This window comes from Phoca vitulina, unplaced genomic scaffold (genome assembly GCF_004348235.1).
Source record: "Phoca vitulina isolate PV1807 unplaced genomic scaffold, GSC_HSeal_1.0 scaffold96, whole genome shotgun sequence".
NCBI classification, from domain to species: domain Eukaryota; kingdom Metazoa; phylum Chordata; class Mammalia; order Carnivora; family Phocidae; genus Phoca; species Phoca vitulina.
In genome coordinates, this window is record NW_022589799.1 from 2335967 (window position 1) to 2356297 (window position 20331).

Here is a 20331-nt window from a genome sequence, read left to right on the forward strand (position 1 = left end):
ACGAAGCCCCCAAATAACCTACCTGCAGCAAGCATAGCTGCTGAAGACTCTGCAGACCTATTAATTACAGAGGTGCTGACTCTGGCAGCCTCAAAGGGGACATTTGAAGTGAGCGCAAATGGAACTTGAGCTTCTAAAAATTTTTGTCCTCATAGACCACAAAGGTCATCTGGCAACAGGGCTACCTTCACAGTAAATTTCATCACTGCCCCAGTATATTCCTACTTGGGATAATAATATAATTCTGCTCTTGAATTATGTTAAAGTAAAGGTTTTCAAAGCAAATGATTTGGAAGTATAGGTGATGACAGAGGTGGTGATGATGAACAATACCCAAAGTCCCTTTTACTTTGTGTCCCCCAAATACAATAGTAACAGTATCAGCGGCAGCGAGTAACAGAGTGCTTACACTGTGCCAGATTCTCCTCCAAGCATTTTATATATATTCTATATCCAGTCATCACAACAATGATATGAAAGAGCTATTATGACCTCCCTTTTACAGCTGAGAAATGGAGGTGCAAAAAGGTTAAATAGTTTGCATAAAGTCATACAAGTGGACACATGGCAAAAGTGGGATTTAACAAGGTAGTCTGGCGCTGGGGCCCATGCTCGTAACTGCTATGCACACTGCCTTTCAAAAGACCAAAGGGTATCATGTCACGTGCAAGAGTGGAAGTTTGACTTCTTTGCCGATAGAGCAACAATGTCTGCAACAGCCAAAAGAGCCCAGCTGTCCTTCGACAGATGAATGGATAAAGAAGGTGTGGTATATATGCACAATGGAATATTCCTCAGCCACCAAAAAAAATGAAATCTTGCCATGTACAACGATATGGATGGAACTAGAGGGTATTATGCTAAGTGAAGTAAGTCAGTCAGAGAAGGACAATTATCATATGATCTCACTCATTATGTCGAAGTTAAGAAACAAGACAGAGGATCATAGGGGAAGGGAGGGAAGAATAAAATCAGACAAAATCAGAGACGGGGAGAAACTATAAGAGACTTAACTGTAGGAAACAAACTGAGGGTTGCTGGAGGGGAGGTGGGTGGGGGGATGGGGTAACTGGGTGATGGACATTAAGGACGGCACGGGATGTAATGAGCATCACCCAGTTACCTGCAACTGATGAATCACTAAACTCTACCTCTGAAACTAATAATACATTATGTTAATTAAGTTTAAATTAAAAAAAAAAGATATATATAAAAAAAAAGACCAAAGGGTACCCAAAGGTGATTTGTAAATCACAGGTCCTATTCAGCCCAGAGGCTCTAATGATAATCCCAGTGAAAGAACAGGTGTCTTGACGGATGCATCATTTGCGGTTGGGGAAGGTAATACAGCTTTGGTGGAGGAATGACAACTCGGGGCTGTGCTGAGGATAACCAACTACCCTTAGCACTTAATAATCCCAATGACACCAGGTTGATGACTTTTAAAAGTCTGTAGAACATCTTAGTATTTTATCATTAAAAAACATAGAAATGTAGATAATATAGAAATGTAGATAATACAGGAAGGAAACAAGTCACTTTTGTGTCACTCCACAGAGTTAGCAATGTTGAACTTTTCCTTCCATTTTCAACCTTTTATTGTTTCACCCAAGAAAGCCCGAAACAAATAAGCAAATATGTATTGGGTCTTACATACTACACAAAAAAGCATATCCTATAAACTTGTAAGAGACGAGAACTTTGTCCTAAAATGCAACATTCTGGCTACAAGCAACAAACTATTTAACCAAGTTTACGCAAAGGAGAAAGGTGTACTGAATGGTACGGGGCTGGGTGTGAGATGGAGTGACCTGGGAAGGGGATGAGTGCTGCTCTGCGACCAGACGGTATCTACCTCTGACTCTCTTGCTTCTGTGTCTCTCATTTACTAACAGGGGATACACTCCATCACAACTCTGGCCCCAGCAGGAAAGTAAACTCCCCCCAGCATTTCTACAGAGATGGTGATGATTCCAACAGTTTCAAAACCGATCCTGAAATGCCCATAAGTGAACAAGAGTGTCCTCTGGATTCCTCTTCCTTTGAAATGCAAATTGTTACAGGATCCTAATTTTTTCTGTAAATAATTCAGAGATCGAACCAACTCGTGGTTACAGGAGAAGGTCCAAGTTTCTAGTGTTACTTAAGTAGAAATCTATAAAGTACCTATTGATGATATGAATCAGCCCCCTCCCACCTTCAAATTTATTTACAGAAATACAAAATGCCAACTGTTTTCTAAGCCCTAAACTGTGCTCTCTACAAAAAAAAACCTGTACTCTCTACATTGTTACTGACTTACTCTGTCAGGATTATATTATTACCAACACTTAGGCATCATCAACAGCTGCAACTAGTTAATCAAGTTAACCATTTTTATTCAAAGAGCAACATTGTCTTAAATCTCATTCTTAATTACATTTCAATAACAAAAATCTTAAAACAACACTAAATGATCCCTTACTTTTGTACTATTTTTCCCCCTGCTTTGGTTTACAATATTTCTTAGTAGGCAGAAAGCTTCATATATTGTCCATTTGGTAAAAACAAATTTTGCCTACCTTATAAGTGACATTTATAAGCAAGAGATTAAAATAATCATAGCTAGATAAATCTTTTTAAAATATTATTTCAACTGAGTGCTTAGGTGCCCAGACTGGAAACAGACTGAGTTCAAGTCCAGCTTTGTCACTTATTAGCTCTATGACTTTGGACAAGGTTTTCACTTCCCTAAAACCTCAATCTCCTCATCTGAAAAATGAAATCAATGATAATAATAAAAATATCTACTTTGTTGGGTCATCATGAGACTGAAACAAAACTGAATGGGTAAGGCAGTACAATCCAGTAGAAATGTAAACAAGTTACAAATGTGAGCTGCTGTGTAATTCTAGATGTTCTATAACTATATTAGAAAGGTAAAAAAGAAAGGTAACATTAATTTTTTTTAAGATCTTATTTATTTATTTGACACAGAGAGAGAGATCACAAGTAGGCAGACAGGCAGGCAGAGAGAAGCAGGCTCCCTGGCAGGGAGCCTGATGCGGGGCTCGATCCCAGGATGCTGGGATCATGACCTGAGCCGAAGGCAGATGCTTAACCTACTGAGCCACCCAGGTACCCCAAGGTAAAATTAATTTTAATAGCCTATTTCACTTAACCCATATATCTAAAACATTATCAACTTCTAAAATTATTAATGAGATATTTTACACTTTTTTGGTACTAAGTCTTTGCGATTTGATATATATTTTATACCTGTAGCACACCTCAAATTAGACTAGCCACATATCAGGTGCTCAATAGCTACACGTGACTCGTGGCTACCTTATTGGATAGCACAGGTATAACGTGTTAAAACAGTGTCTAGCACATAGTATGTACTAAATAAATTTTAGTCCTTGGTATCATCATGATCCCCTTTTTAGGAATTGCTATGGATCAGTGTTTCTCCAGGTATGTGACTCAGAACGCTAGCTAATATCAGGTGGTTCTAGAGCAATGGCGTTAAAAAACACTGAATTACACAGTAAGAAAACTATTCCTTTTTAAATTACTTTTTTATCTTTCTGACTGTATCAAGAAAAAAGTGTCAGTTTGATACTATAGTACTTTGTTTTTTAAAATTTTAATTTCTTACTGATATAGAATTTACCAATTTTAAGGGCATTGTTTGATTTTGACAAATGTATACAATTGTGTAACCATTTCCTTAATCAAGATATAGAACATTTCCATCACCTGAGCCAGGGCTTCTAAAAAATCAGGAAACTCGCACTGCCTCAACAACAACAAGAGCCCTGAAGTCAACCCCACATCTTTGAATACATAAAGTCAAATTGCTTTCCAGAAAAGTTATACCAATTTATACTTCTAGTAGTAATATTTGAGTCTGCCTCACTGCACTTTTAAGGAAATAGTCAGAGATGGGACAAGGGTTTATCAATATACAAGATGTTTATTGACATCATATTAAACAAAAATTGTAAACAATCTAAATGTCTAATAGTAATGGTTAAAGACACTTTTTTTTTTTTTTTTGAGAGAGAGAGCGTGCACGAGTGAGTGGCGGGGGAGAGGCAGAGGGGGAGAGAGAGAATCCTAAACAAGCTCCATGCCCAGAGTGGAGCCTGATGTGGGGCTCAATCTCATGACCCTGAGATCACGACCTGAGCTGAAATCAAGAGTTGGATGCTTAACCAACTGAGCCACCCTACACGCCCCTAAAGACACAATCCTAAAGTTGAAATTATACAGCTATTAAAATTATTTTAAATAATTTTTTTTAAAGATTTTATTTATTTATTTGACAGAGGGACAGCGAGAGCAGGAACACAAGCAGGGGAAGTGGGAAAGGGAGAAGCAGGCCTCCCGCTGAGCAGGGAGCCCGATGCGGGACTCAATCCCAGGACCCTGGGATCATGACCCGAGCTGTAGGCAGACACTTAATGAGTGAGCCACCCAGGTGCCCCTATTTTAAATAATTTTTAATAACATGGGAAAGTATTCTCAATATAATTAAAAGTAAGAAAACAAGTAGAAAACTATATAGACAATATGATCCTAATTATGTCAAAACCAAAATAAAACGTGGGGCGCCTGGGTGGCTCAGTTGGTTAAGTGTCCAACTCTTGATCTCAGCTCAGGTCTTGATCTCAGGGTCATGAGTTCAAGCCCTGTGTTGGGCTCCGCACTTAGCAAAAAACATAAAAACCAAACCAAACCAAACACAAAAGAAAAAACTCAAAAAACTTTAGGTAAAGAAAAAACAGGAAGGAATATGCCAAAATATTGACAGTGGTTAACTTTAGTTGTACTGTTATGAAAGATTTTTACTTTTTTTTTTAAAGATTTTATTTATTTATTCATAAGAGACAGAGAGAGAGAGAGAGAGGCAGAGGGAGAAGCAGGCTCCCTGCTGAGCAGGAAGCCCGATGTGGGACTCTATCCCAGGACCCTGGGATCACGACCCAAGCCGGAGGCAGACGCTTAACCATCTGAACCACCCAGGGGCCCAAGATTTTTACTTTAATATTTAATTTTTTTATTATAATGACAATGAATTACTTCGGGGGAGGAAAGCTTGTTTTTCTTTATTTGTCTTTGCTTTCAGAAAATAACTGAAAAATGGGACCATTAATTATTGTGCAGGCATATAGAGAGTTTAACTGAACCCAGGAGTATTACAGAGAACCTACTATGTGTAGTCATTATTATTGGTTCAAAAGGGAATCTGGCAGTAAGAGGATTGTTAATCTGGGGTCACCTTCTAGCAGGGTATGTTTTCCTCCTTGTCAAAATTCTTAAGTAACTAAACTGATAGCACTGGAGACTGAAGTGCTCTCTTCACCTAAGTTTAGGTGGGGTTCAGGCAATGGCAGCACTGTTGGCTAATACATCTACCTAGCCTTCCTCTTCCCCTTCACTTCTATCCTGAATTCCGAGAAGACAGAGGGATTTCTTCTATTGGGAGAAGAATTCCATCCATACAGATCTGGTTCTTGGCCTCTCAGCTCACATAGCTAACTTAAAGTGTCAATTGCGGCCAGCAGGGACTAGAACTCTTTAATATTGATTGACTTGCGAGTGATAAGGCAAGCCAGCTCAAATCCCTAACCAAGATGCTCATTTATTTGCAAGGTAGGATCATGTGCATCAGAAACACAACTAGAATAACAGATCAGTCTATTGTAGGTGAATAAATAGTGAGTATTGTTCATTTAAATACACCTAGGAATTTGCATTTTTATAACAACACATGTTTATTTTGAACATTTAAGATAAATAATACTTCTCTTAAGCATATTAGCTTTGATAGCCAGCATGATCCTGATAAAATATGTCAGATTTCACGATTCTGCTCAAAAACCTACAATACACACAAAAACTAGTATGTGTTTATAGCAGCATTATTTATAACAGCTAAAAGGTGGAAACAGCTCAAATGTCCATCACTGATAAATGGATAAACAAAATACGATATATGCATACAATGAAATGTATTCAGCATTAAAAAGGAACGATTAAAAAGGATACAGGTTACAACATGGATGAACCTGGAAAACGTTATACTAAGTAAAAGAAACCACTGACAAAAGACTACATATTATATGGTTCCATTTACATGAAAAGTTCAGAACATGGAAATCTATAGAAACAGAAAATAGATTAGTGGTTGCTTAGGCCTGGCGTGAGGGAAATTCTTTCTGAGGTGTTGAAAATATTCTAAAATTGACTGTGGTAATGGTTGCACACATCTGTGTACATACCCCAAACCACTGAATTGTATACTTTAAAGGGATGAATTGTATATAACATAACAGAAGTTATATTTCGATAAAACTGTTAAAAAACAAACAGACTCCACACCCGACAATGCTCTCTAACTCATAGTGAAAACCAGTCCTCGCAAGAGCCGACAAGGCTCTCCACTGTGAGGCCCCAGATACCTCTCTCACTGCAGCTCCCTCTCCTTTTCCCAGCCTCTCCGGTCTCCTTACACACACTGCGTGATTGTGCCTTAGGACACGGCTCTGCTGTGCCTGGGATGTTCTTCCCTCCATCTGTTTGGTTCACTTCCTCACCTCCTTCAAGTCTTTCCTCAAATCTCTGAACGAGGCCTTTCCTGACACCATACTGCGTAGTGTAACTTATCCCCACAGCCCCCATGCAATACCAATTTCCCTTTACTTTGCTCTGCTATTTTCTTCCACAGTATTTATCACCTTCTGAATTACTATAAAGTTTACTTATTAAGTTTGTTTATTTTTGGCTCCCTCTGCATTAAAATGTAAGCTTCACAAGGGTTAGGATCTTTGTTTTATTCACAGAGGTATCCCATGCTCAGTAAATATTTGCTGAATGAGTGAATGAACTATTAACTTTATGCTGTTCTTGTGTGTTCAATATATATTTACTTATGTATTCTAGAACTTGTAACTCGGGCAAAATGACTTCTGACTGTTCCACATAGATGTTGGTGAAAATATCTGTCGTGCTATAGAACAACTCATGTCATATATATAATTCCTAGAAGCTGAAATTTGATGTATTCCTCCCCCCCTCCTCTGCAATTGAGGGGCAGTATGACTAATGAGACAAATGAAGACGGAAGTTGGGGGCGGGCAAGCACTGAGACAGGAGACCACGGTATGCACACTGCAAACCTGCATGGACCCCAGAAGCACAATGGACTAACCACTTAGGGCAGGTACCTGCTGCATGTGTTCAGAGCCCTACGAAATCCACTACCCAGATCCTTTTTCAGGGCAGGTTCTCGGCCTTCAAAAAACCATGAAAATTATGCCTTTAAAGAGGTCCCTATGATTGGTTAGTATCTTTTTTCTTTGTGTTTCATTATGTACAAAGGAGGGGGGGCAATACAAAATTCATATTAAACTTCATATGGCTATGGAGAGAAGAAAATATTGACTGTCTCTCTTTATCCAGAAGGCAATTTTATTAAGAATGTTGCTAAGGAGGGACGCCTGGGTGGCTCAGTCGGTTAAGCGTCTGTCTGCCTTCGGCTCAGGTCATGATCCCAGGGTCCTGGGATTGAGTCCCACATCGGGCTCCTTGCTCAGTGGGGAGCCTGCTTCTCCCTCTGCCTGCCTCTGTCTCTCTCTCTCTGATAAATAAATAAAGTCTTAAAAAAAGAAAAAAAAGAATGTTGCTAAGGAGGTAATTAGCTTCTGGAAAATTCCTTGGTGTCTTAGTAGCATATACATGCCTTCTATTTTAAATGGTGTTTAAATCTAAACAAAGATAATTACAGTTACACCTAATCAGAGCAGGCCCTATAGAAACAAATCATATAGCACACTGCAAGGCCTGTAGAACTTTGCTTCTTTGTAACCAGTACTTGAATCACTGAAAAATATTGTCACAAAAAAACTCTTTTAAAGAAAGAAGACACTTACATGCTACATTAACAAAATGAATGGTAAAAATCCTATGGTCAATCACCTCATGAGATGCAGAAAAAACATTTGACAAAATTCAACAACCATTTTGGATAAAAATTCTCAACAACATTGAGTACAGAGGTAATGTACTTCAACATAATAGTCACCATGACAAGCCCACACCTAACATCATACTCAATGGTGAAAAGCTGAATCTCTAAGCTCAGGAACAAGACAAGTATGTCCACTTTCACCACTTTTATTTAACATAGCATTGGAAGTCCCACCCAGAACAATTAAGCAAGAAAAAAAAAGGCATTCAAATTGGAAAGTCAAAAGTAAAACTCACTATTTGCAGATGACATGATATTATATATAGAAAACCATAAAGATTCCACCAAAAAAATATTAAAATGAATTCAGTAAAGTTGCAGGATACAAAATCAATATACAGAAATCTACTGCATATCTATACACCAATAATGAACTATCAGAAAGAAAAATTGAGAAAACAACCCCATTTACAATTGCATCAAAAAGAATAAAATGCCTAGGAATAAATTTAATGAAGGAGGTGAAAAGACCTATACACTGAAAACTATAAGACAATGATGAGAGAAAATGAAGACACAAATAGATGGAAAGATATTCCATGCTCATGGATTAGAAGAATTAGTATTGTTAAAATATCTATACTACCTAAAGCAATCTATATATTCAATGCAATCCCTATCAAAACTCCAACGGTGGGGTGCCTGGGTGGCTCAGTCAGTTAAGCGTCTACCTTCGGCTCAGGTCATGATCTCAGGGTCCTGGGATTGAGCCCTGCATTGGGTTCCCTGCTCAGCAGGGAGTCTGCTTCTCCCTCTCCCTCTGCCCCTTCCCCTACTCATGCACGTGCACACGCTCTTTCAAAGAAACAAAACAAAAACAAAAAACCTCCAATGGCATTTTTCATAGACATAGAACAAACAATCCTAAAATTTGTATGGAACCACAAAAGACCCTAATAGCCAAAGCAAACTTGAGAAAGAAAAGAGTTGGGAGACATCATGCTCCCTGATTTCAAACTATATTACAAAGCTATAGTAACCAAAACAGTACAGTATTAGCACAAAGACAGATCAGTGGAACAGAACAGAGATCCCAGAGATAAACTCATGCATATACAGCCAATTAATTTATGACAAAGGAGGCAAGAATAAACAATGGGGAAAGTCCAGTCTCTTCAGTAAATGGTATTAGGAAAACTGGACAGCCACATGCAAAAGGATGAAACTAGACTATTATCTTATACACAAAAATAAACTCAAAATGGATTAAAGACTTGAATGTAAGATCTAAAGCCATAAAACTCCTAGAAGAAAACATAAGCAGTAAGCTCTGTGACATTGGTCTTGGTGATAATTTTTTGGATTTAATACCAAAAGCAAAGGCAACAAAAGCAAAAATAAACAAGCAGGACTACATCAAGCTAGAAAAGCTTCTGCACAGCAAAGGAAATAATCAACAAAATGAAAAACCTACTAAGTGGGAGAAAATACTTGCAAATCATATATCCAATAAAGGGTTAATATCCAAAATACATAAAGAACTCAAACAACTCAATAGCAAAAAGACCGCAAACAATCCGATTAAAAAATGGGCAGAGGATCTGAATAGACATTTTCCCAAAGAAGACATACAGGAAGCCAACAGGTAGATGAAAAGATGTTCAACATCAGCAGTCATCAGGGAAATGCAAATCAAAACCAGGATGAGTTATCACCTCATACCTGTTAGAATGGCTATTATCAAAAAGACAAGAAATAACAAGTGTTGGCAAGGATGTGGAGAAAAGGGAAGTCTTGTGCACTGTTGAGGGAATGTAAATTGGTGCAGCCACTATGGAAAAGAGTATGAAGCTTCCTCAAAAAAATTCAAAATAGAACTACCATATGATCCAGCAAGTTGACTTCTGGCTATTTATCCAAAGAAAACAAAAACACTAGTTCAAAAAGATATACACACCCCCATGTTCATTGAAGAATTATTTTCAATAGCCAAGATAAGGAAACAACCTAAGGCTCCATCAACAAATAGATGGATAAAGAAAATGTGGTGTGTGTGTATATATATACACACCCACACACACACATACACACACACAATGAAATAATATTCAGCCATAAAAAAGGATGGAATCTTGCCATTTGTAGAAACACAGATGGACCTTGAGGGCATTATGTTAAGTGAAATAAATCAGACAGAGAAAGACAAATATTGTATGATCTCACTTATACATGGACTTTAAAACCAAGCACAACAAATAAGACAAAACCAAGCTCATAGATACAGAGAACAAACTGGTACTTGCCAGAGGCAGAGGGTGGAGGGCTGGGTGAAATGGGTGAAGGGAATTGAAAGGTGCAAACTTCCATCTATAAAATAATTAAGTCATGGAGATATAATGTAAAGCCTGGCAACTATAGTTAATAATACTGCATTGTATATTTGAAAGTTTTGCTAAGAGAGTAAACCTTAAAGGTTCCCATCACAAGAAAAAAATTTTTTGTAACTATATGTGGTTATGGATGTTCACTAGATTTAGTGTGGTAATCATTTTGCAATATATATAAATATCAAATTATTATGCTGTATACCTGAAACTAATATACCTCAATTTTAAAAAAGAAGGTACTTAAGAAAGAGGAGCTTAAATTCAAATAACTTTGAACGGCAAGTTGAATTTCAGATTCAACTAATGTATATCTTCTTTTGAAATTTAAGGGACATCTTCAGATACCTTTTGGCTTAAGATGAAGCTTACTTATATACAGGCCCCATTCTTACCAAAAAATTACATTAATTTCTGGAAATATACAAGGGAGAGAAAAAAGAATTGCTTTCTGTTCTTTATTTTTTGTCTACAACTAAGATTTTGTTTCAATACGCAGTAATCTTGATATATTTTATTTAGTAAAAAAAAAATTTTTTTTAAGTAAACTCTACGCCCAACATGGGGCTCAAACGTATGACCCCAAGATCAAGAGTTACATGCTCGGGTGCCTGGGTGGCTCAGTTGGTTGGGCAACTGCCTTTGGCTCAGGTCATGATCCTGGAGTCCTGGGATCGAGTCCCCGCTTTGGGCTCCCTGATCAGCAGGGAGTCTGCTTCTCCCTCTCATGCTCTCTCTCTCTCATTCTTTTTCTCAAGTAAATAAATAAAGTCTTAAAAAAAAAATGCTCTACCAATTGAGCCAACCAGGCACCCCCAATCTTGATGTATTTTAGAAATAGAAGGTATCCCAGGATGAAGGTTACTCAAATTGCTACACGAGAGGTAGGGGCACATGTAATTTTCTAGGATGCAAGAGATCAATTTTGACCTATCTGCCATTACATTAAGTATCTTGTCCCAAATCATAAACTAGTAAGTGGTGGTGCTGGGATCTGACTGCAGAATAAACCTGTAGTGATCTCAAGTTTTACTTAAGAAATCAGGGAAATCAAGTGACCTGTATCCCAGAAATATCCTGCAACAGGCATTTCCCACTCTGGAGGGATAGTAGTTTCTATATCAGCACATCACACTCCCAGCTACAAGACATGGTTTTTTTTCCTGATCCAATATCCCACTAATCCATATCCTTGAAGGGCAGCCCATATCACATTTTACATGATTCCAAGTATTAAAGGAGGACACTCATCACTCACATCTAAAAGTATACTGTTTCATGATCACCAGTCTCTTAAAATACTACTTCTGTGCTGTACAGCTCTTGAGCTCAATGCTGTGTGGCACTTACTCCTTTGGACTTTTCCTTAAGAAATAACCCACATATTACAGGGGCACCTGGGTGGCTCAGTCATTTAGCGTCTGCCTTCGGCTCAGGTCATGATCCCAGGGTCCTGGGATCGAGCCCCGCATTGGGCTCCTTGCTCAGCAGGGAAGCCTGCTTCTCCCTCTCCCACTCCCCCTGCTTGTGTTCCCTCTCTCGCTGTGTCTCTCTCTGTCAAAAAATAAATAAAAATCTTAAAAAAAAAAAAAAAAGAAATAACCCACATATTACATAGGGAATTGTACAATAAGCCCCCTGCACAAAAATTAAACCCTAACAATTCACAGAAACAAATTATTAAACTTTCTGTCCCCCAAAACAAGGTTCTTTGCTAGCTCACAGTAGCCCCACTAAATCCAGTTATAAAACTGATTTTAAAAAATATTAACCTTTCCACTTACTGAGAGTCTAAGATTTCAAAATATATTAAGAGTTGTAATCTTACTCAATATGCTAGTAATACCCAAGGTCGCCCACACTCATCACGAAAATGGAGCCCTTCCACTAAAAGCTGAAGCTAAGTTACTTTCGATTACTTAAGCCTTTACAATAACTGATCTCTGAAATACAAATTCCATTATTATTTTTTTAAAAGATTTTATTTATTTGACAGAGAGAGAGAGAGAGTGAGAGAGAACAAGCAGGGGGAGCGGCAAAGGGAGAGGACCCTGAGATCATGATCTGAGCTGAAAGCAGATGCTTAATCTACTGAGCCACCCAGGAGCCCCTATTTTTTTTTTTTTACTGATTGTGATAAATTTCACTGTTTACCTATTAGCTAGAGGTTATATCTTTGTAAATATAAATGATAAACACCTGATTTTGGATCATTTATGTACTGTAAACTTTAACTAAATATTTTCCAGGTTGGCAATTACCACAGTAACTCCCTCCTTAAAAAGTTTCATTGGTTAGGACCAGTGAACAATCCTGCTCAAGATATTTATTTATTTATTTATTTATTTATTTATTTACTTACTTACTTACTTATTTGACAGAAAGAGAGATAGTGAGAGCAGGAACACAAAGCAGGGGGAGTGGGAGAGGGAGAAGCAGGCTCCCCGCTGAGCAGGGATTTTTATTTATTTATTTATTTATTTATTTACTTTATTTATTTATTTATTTATTTACTTACTTACTTACTTACTTACTTATTTGACAGAAAGAGAGATAGCGAGAGCAGGAACACAAGCAGGGGGAGTGGGAGAGGGAGAAGCAGGCCTCCTGCTGAGCAGGGAGCCCGATGCGGGGCTCGATCCCAGGACCCTGAGATCATGACCTGAGCCGAAGGCAGACACTTAATGACTGAGCCACCCAGGTGCCCCCCTGCTCAAGATTTTATCAAACCTTCTATTGCTAATGCTATTGGCTCAAACATAATTCAGGGTACTGCTTAACATACTGTCAGGTCAGACAAAGAAATACCAAAGCTGGCTAGTTGGAAGAATCTAGTCTAGACCTTTTGCAAAGCAGCCTCACTTTCTTACTTTTACATAAAAGATTATTTAATTGCTCAACAACCGGAAAGTATTTGGGGTTATAGAACTAATGTGATTAAAGAAAAATGAAGGATTCGAAAACACGAGGAAAGAAGAAATTAACAAAAACATCAGGCAAATTTGAAAAAGAGGCAAAACGAACTTATAGCCATAGAAATATAACCTTTGAAGTTAAAAACTGAATGGACAAATTAAACACAGATGAAGACAGAATTATTGAACTGGAATACTGATCTGAAAAAATTACACAGAAGGCAGCACAGAAAGATACGGATGTATAAACGAGAGGTTAAGAGACAGATGAAGGCCTAACACATATCTCATAGGAGTTCCAAAAAGGGAGAACAGAGGAAACAGAAAAGCAGCAATGTTCAAAGAAATAATGACTGGAAAATTTCCAGTAATTATGCCAAACATGAATTTGCATACCAAGTAGCATAAATAAAAATAAATCCACATTTAGATACATAATACTGAAACAAGAACACCAAAGACAAAAAGATAATCTTAAAAAGAATCAGAGAAGAATATATTGCCTATAACCCCAAAAACAATTATAGTGAGAGTAGACTTCTTTTTTTTTTAAGATTTTATTTATTTATTTGACTTATTAACAGCAACAATTAAAAATAATATTCTATTGCCTTCTAACGTTTAAGTGCTGAGAATAAATTATCAACCTGGATTTCTAAACTTAAACTAAGATGTTTTTAGGAAATGATTAGAGATCCTTCACAGGATCCTTCCAAGATCCTTGTATTATTTGAGAAAGGCAGAAATAGATTACTTTTAACCTGTTTCTTCATTCATCCAACAAGCATCCTTTAAAGGCAAGTAAAACTAATCTACGGTGATAGAAGTCATAATGGCGATTACTTTGCGGGAGTTGTGACAAGGAGGGGACATGAGGCATAAGGGAGACTTCCAGAGGTGCTGGTAACATTCTACTACTTGGTTTGGGTGGTGGTTACATAGTTATATTCACTTTGTCATATTTCATTGAGTGGTCTGCTTACCATTTGTATGCTTCTCTGTATGTAATGAAGTATGTAAGTATATGTAATATTTCTATAAATTATAAAAGGAAACTATGGCACAGTTTACAAAATAAAATTTTGATAGATTATGAAGCTATAACTTTAAATACAAGTCCTAAAAATGATGGAAAAAATAGAGGTTAGTATTTATATAATTTTGGCTGGAAAAAAACTAACAAGCATGACACCAAAGGCAGAAATCACTGGTAGCTTTGACTACATAAAAGTAAAAAATAAAATAAAATAAAACCTTTATACAACAAAATACTGTGAATAATGTAAAACAAAAACATCAAACAAGGAAAACTATTCGCAAAAATATGTAACAAATGGTTAATATCCTTAATTATATAGATATAATTAATAAAATTACTGGAAAAAAAAGGAATACCCGAATTGCAAAATGGGAAAGAATATGAACTGGCAATTCAAAAAGAAATATATAAATGGCCAGTAATCTTTGGAAACTGACAAAGAGGGGTGCCTGGGTGGCTCAGCCATTAAACTTCTGCCTTCGGCTCAGGTCATGATCCTGGGGTCCTGGGATTGAGCCTTGCACTGAGCTCCCTGCTCAGCCAGGAGCCTGCTTCTCCCTCTCCCATTCCCACTGCTTGTGTTCCCTCTCTAGCTGTCTCTCTCTGTGTCAAATAAATAAACGAAATCTTTAAAAAAAAAAAAAAGAAAGAAACTAAGAGTTTCAGTAATTTGCCTAAATTCATAAACAGTAAGAGGGAAAGTCAGGATTCCAACCCAGGTAATCTTACTTTTCAATTAATATTTGTTTAATGAATGAATGATTATATATTTAACACTAAAAGATGTTTATATTTACACCATAGACTACAAAATTCAGGTCATAAAACAGAATGTAGAAGAGATCCCTTTTCTGCTGACACACTCATATAAATGTTTATACAAGCTTAGAAATAAAAGGTCTGAAAAGATCAAAGTGGTGAGATTATGGGAGCTTTTTCTTTCTCTTTATATTTTCTGAATTAAAAGAATTTCAGAATGAATGTGTACTACTTCCATAATAAAGGGGAAAAGTTATGTTAAAAAGCCAAATAATAATACAAAAGGAGGGGCACCTGGGTGACTCAGATGGTTAAGCATCTGCCTTCGGCTCAGGTCATGATCCCAGGGTCCTGGGATCGAGCCCCACATCAGACTCCTGGCTCAGCAGGAAGCCTGCTTCTCCCTCTCCCTCTGCCTCTCTCCCTGCTCATGCTCCCTCTCTCTCTCTCTGTATCTCTGTGTCTCAAATGAATAAATAAAATCTTAAAAAAAAATACAAAAGGAAAAAGTACACAAACACCTCTAATGACTCCCAATATATCCATGCGTATGTACATGGCTCGGCATGGATCTCTCAGGGTCTCTAATCATTAAATTCAACTATCAAGCCACGCTTCTCCAGTCTCCTCCTCCTGTCTTTCCTACCCTTAGTTTCCAAATTAATCTTCCTAAAATACTGTGACCCTCTTGTAATTTTACTGCTTAAATAACTTTCAATGATTCTTCATTTTCTACACAAGAAAGTGAAGATTCCTCAGCCTGGAATTCAAGGCCTTTCACAATTAGGGCATTCAGTCAACCCTCTCACTTATTATGCACATTCCAGCTGGTTGACTATTTGCCGTCCTTTTTCTATGCTTGTTGTCTACAGCTTCCGTAACTTGTTCATGTGGTTAACTCTGCCTAGTATGTTCTCTCCCTCATGTCCATTTTCTACCCAAGGTTCAGCTTATGCACTATCTTCTCCATGAAACATTTGCTAATTTTTCTTAGTCACTCTGATAATCCATGGCTCTTTAGTCTGTCTCTCTAGGCACTTATTTTTTTATTTTTTATGTTCTATCTTTCCTAATAGATAATGATTTCCTTGAGGTAGGATTTTAATCTTATTCATCTTTGTATTCTTCTTACTAAATACTTATTGAATGAATATAATTAATCAACAAAAAGAGAAAAACTCGCAGAATTCAATACCATTATGTTTCAGTATATTCAAAGTGCCAGTCTGTGGCTATAACATTTCTCCTTTGAACACAGGAAATATAAATTGTTAATGGTACAGGCTGGTCCTTACTCTTCAGGTCTTTGACCTAACTGGCTGATTTATGAAGCTAAAGGAGTTAGATCCTTCATCTCTATTACACTATGAACTGATGCATTTTGGTCTACCAGCAGTTTATTCAGCTTTATAAATTTAAGCTTTATTCTCTAGGAAAGGGAACAGAGTCGTAGGACTGAATGTTCTCCCTTACCTTTTCGTGTTATGCACTGTGGTTCCTCCCAGGACAATCCTCACTCCAGGAGTGGTACGGTTCAGGTTATAAACTGTTAGAGCCTCTTCATAGGTGGCTCCTCCAATTATAAACACAATGATATCCTGAGGTCTGCAATAATGAAGAAAGTTAACATCATAGGATAAGAGGGGAAAAAGGCAAAGATTTGGTGTTACTATTATATGCACAGTTTTAATTTCTAAATCTTTCATTTTTGGTGGAGGAAGCAGAATTAAAGCAGAATAGAATAAAAGGCTTAAAAAAGTTTTAATTATCTGAAATTGGCAGGAAACAGAGCAGGAAATGCTGAATAGTGATTTGCTTTCTGTTTATGAGCGGATGTCTTATAATTTCTGTGCTGTGGATTTCAGAATAGCACAATAGTGTTTGCTGGAACCAAATGTAGAAATATTCTTTTATATTCAAGAGGCTGCAGAGTACTTCACTGTGCCATGATATCAATATAGCAGTAATTTATACTTGTACTACACAATTCCTTTCGTATATAAACCCTCTGTCAAATACTTAGTACAGTGTCATTACAATGGCCTCTGTCCAAGGACTTCAAAGTATTTTGGAAAGTACCAGTATATTAGGATGCTCCCATAAGATGGAAACTAGGAACATTTAATATTTTGAGTGTAAAAAGAGAATGGGACATATAAATTAATGGCACTTCTGGGAACTCCACCTCTTCTTAAAATCTTTGTTCTCAAATCCTTTGATAAACCAAGAAAAAAAAAAACCCTGTGAAAACAAACAAACAAAAAACTCTTCAGTATAGTTTTGATACTGGACATACTGACATATCAGCCCAGCCACTTGCCTCATTTGGGCAGCACTGTGTAGTTTTATTGTGTTCCAATCTTTATCAAAACAGCTTCATAACAGAAGAGCCTCCTATTGGCCGCTTCGTAGATATCAACAAGAAGGAGACCATATCATTTCAAAACAGTTTGCCTTGTTTTTCTTTTCTTATGCCACCAAAAGAAGATAAAATTACTTGATCTTAGCAAGCAAGTAATTTTGTTAATGACTTATTGGACATTATTTAAAACTACATCAAGTAGAAGCATCCATTTTGGAGGTTATAGCACAAAACTAAATAGAAACCTCTTTAATCATACAGGCTTATGTATAAATCATGGAAAACCCCCCCTACATTTCCCTTCTGTTTGTCTCTTTCTAAAACCTTGAAGGAATTAACTGAGAGAGTATTTATTCTTATGGCACTTCATGGAAACAGAATCAGATATTACAGCTAAAATTAAATATGTTCAGATAATCTCTGAATTGCAGAGAAACCCAATAAAAGGCTCCCAATGATGAAAAGGTGGTTATTTTGCAATTAACTAGGTAGAGAGTCAAACATGGCATTTCTGTGTGAAATGCCTGGAACTTAAAATCATGCTTTAAACACTAAAATTACTTTTTCTGAGAGAGAGAGAGAGAGAGAGAGAGAGAGCATGAGCAGGGGCAGGGGGAGGAGGGAGAGAGAGAATTCCAAGCAGGCTCCATGCTCAGCATGGAGCCCAACATGGAACTGGATCCCACAACCCTGAGATCATGACCTGAGCCGAAATCAAGAGTCGGATGCCCAACCAACCAAGCCACCCAAGTACCCCACAAACATACTTTTTAAGACAAAATAAGCATTTAAGACTACTCACCTGAAACAATGTATTTAGCACAACAATGCTTAAGAGTTACCTACTGTTATATATTCTATAATCATTTTTGCTATTTTATTTTTTATTTTTTTTGAAAAGATTTTATTTATTTATTTGAGAGAGAGTATGAGCTAGAGAGAACACAAGCAGGGGGAGTGGCAGAGGCAGAGGGAGAAGCAGGCTCCCCGCTGAGCAGGGAGCCCAATGTGGGGCTCAATCCCAGGATCCTGGGATCATGACCTGAGCTGAAGGCAGATCTGACTGGGCCACCCAGGCGCCCCTATTATTTTAAAATATACTATTTTTGACTAGATAAATGTTTGCATATAATATAAAATACAAAAGGGTATACTATAAAAAAAGTGAGTTTCCCTCCCACCACAGTGCTCTTGCACTTCAGTTTCAATGTAGAGGCAAACACTACTACTTGCCTCTTATGTGTCCTTTTGGAGATATTGTCTATGTGTATATATAAGTAATTACATGCATAAATACATATTCACACACATATATACACACTACACATATAGGTATATATACGTATAGCACACACACATATACATATACACAAGTAAAGCATTTTATGTGCACTGTTCTGCTCCTTGTCCTTATCTTGGATCTAGTGTGCATTTTAAATTTTGGTAGATATCACCAAGTTGCTCCACAGATGTCATTCCACCAGTAACTCAGGAAAGTGCCTATTTCTCCCCATCCTTTCAGCACCATGTATTATCAAGGCTTTTGGTCATTTTAAGTTAATTAAGTTGATCACTTGTTCCTCCTTGATATACTTTCTTCACTTGGTTTCCAAGACATCACATTCTTGGTTTTCTTACTTCATTAGTTGCTCTTTTTCAGTGTTCCTTAATGGCTTCACCTTATCTCCCTGACATCTTAATGGTGGAGTCATTGGTCTTCCTTTCTTCTTCATCTACACTTACTCCCTAGATCTACTTTGCCTAATGTAGTTACCATCAGCCACATATGGCTATTTAAATTTAAACTAATTAAAATAAAATAAAATATTCAGTTCCTCAGTAGAACTAGCCACATTTCAAGTGCTCAATAGTCACACGTGGCTAATGACTACCTTATAAGATGGCACTAATAGAGCACATTTCCATCATTGTAGAAAGTTCTATTAAACTTATCGATCATCCCTAGATGATCACACCCAAGTTGTATGGTTTTAAATACATCTCTCTGCTGATGACACCCAAATCTCTATCTCTAGCCCAGACAGACCTGTCTCCTAAATGCCACATTTCTACTAGATGTTTAATAAATTTCTCAATTCAAATGTTCTAATTCCTCATCTCCCCCAAGCTTGTTTCACCCATAGCTTTCCTCATCTTAGTTGATGGCCAGTCTATCTTTTCAGTTGCTTAGGATAAAAACTTTGGAGTCATCCTAACTCCTCTGGAATGAAGCAGATAAGTTAGAGACATAGTGAGAGAAAGAGAGGGAGAAATAAGCAGTGGCCAGACCGTGGAAGGCCTTGAGTCTTATATTTCATGGGGGAATCACTGAATCACTGAAGGGATATAACAGGTTACCAAGATCAAATTTGCTTTTTTGGACAATTTTGGCAGCTGTGTGAGAATGAATTGGGGGATGCACGTGGGAAAAGATGGAGAACAAAAGGCCACTGTAAGACTTCTAGAAAGATATGATGAAAAATGGGACTAAAGAAATACCAGGAGTGGAGAGGAGGGACTGGATATAGGAGACAAAAAAAAAAAAAAGGACTCTTCAGTATTTGGTCAATGGTTAAATATGGAGGATGAGAATAAAGGAACAGTCCACGATAACTTTAAGTTTTCTGGTTTTGGTGACTAGGTGTAGTGGTTTAGGTTTGAGGAAAAAAAGCAAGACTGATTTCCTGAAAGACAAAAACATGTGTTGGAGATACCTGTGGAACATCCCAGTAGGGATGTCCACTAAATATATTATCTGGACATTTAGGCCTAATGATTTCCCTGAATACAGGTGGCAGCTGAAGCCATGGAAATAGATGAGTTCGACCAAGGGAGTGTGTAGAGTGAGAAGAGAATCGGAAGACAGAGCTTTGGAGAGTTTTTAACAACTACAGGACAAGCAAGATGAATAGCCA

At 37.4% G+C, this 20331-nt stretch overlaps 1 protein-coding gene across 2 annotated transcripts in view; it reads right to left on the bottom strand.

Moving 5' to 3' along the window:
* The window catches only part of VPS45 (vacuolar protein sorting 45 homolog), a 66937-nt gene that overhangs the window by 10701 nt on the left and 35905 nt on the right, over positions 1 to 20331 (bottom strand). For both annotated transcript variants that reach the window (XM_032397036.1, XM_032397035.1), the window contains one exon: positions 16528 to 16659. In XM_032397036.1, the coding sequence (XP_032252927.1) occupies positions 16528 to 16659 (132 nt within the window). The remainder of the gene's footprint in view (positions 1 to 16527; positions 16660 to 20331) is intronic.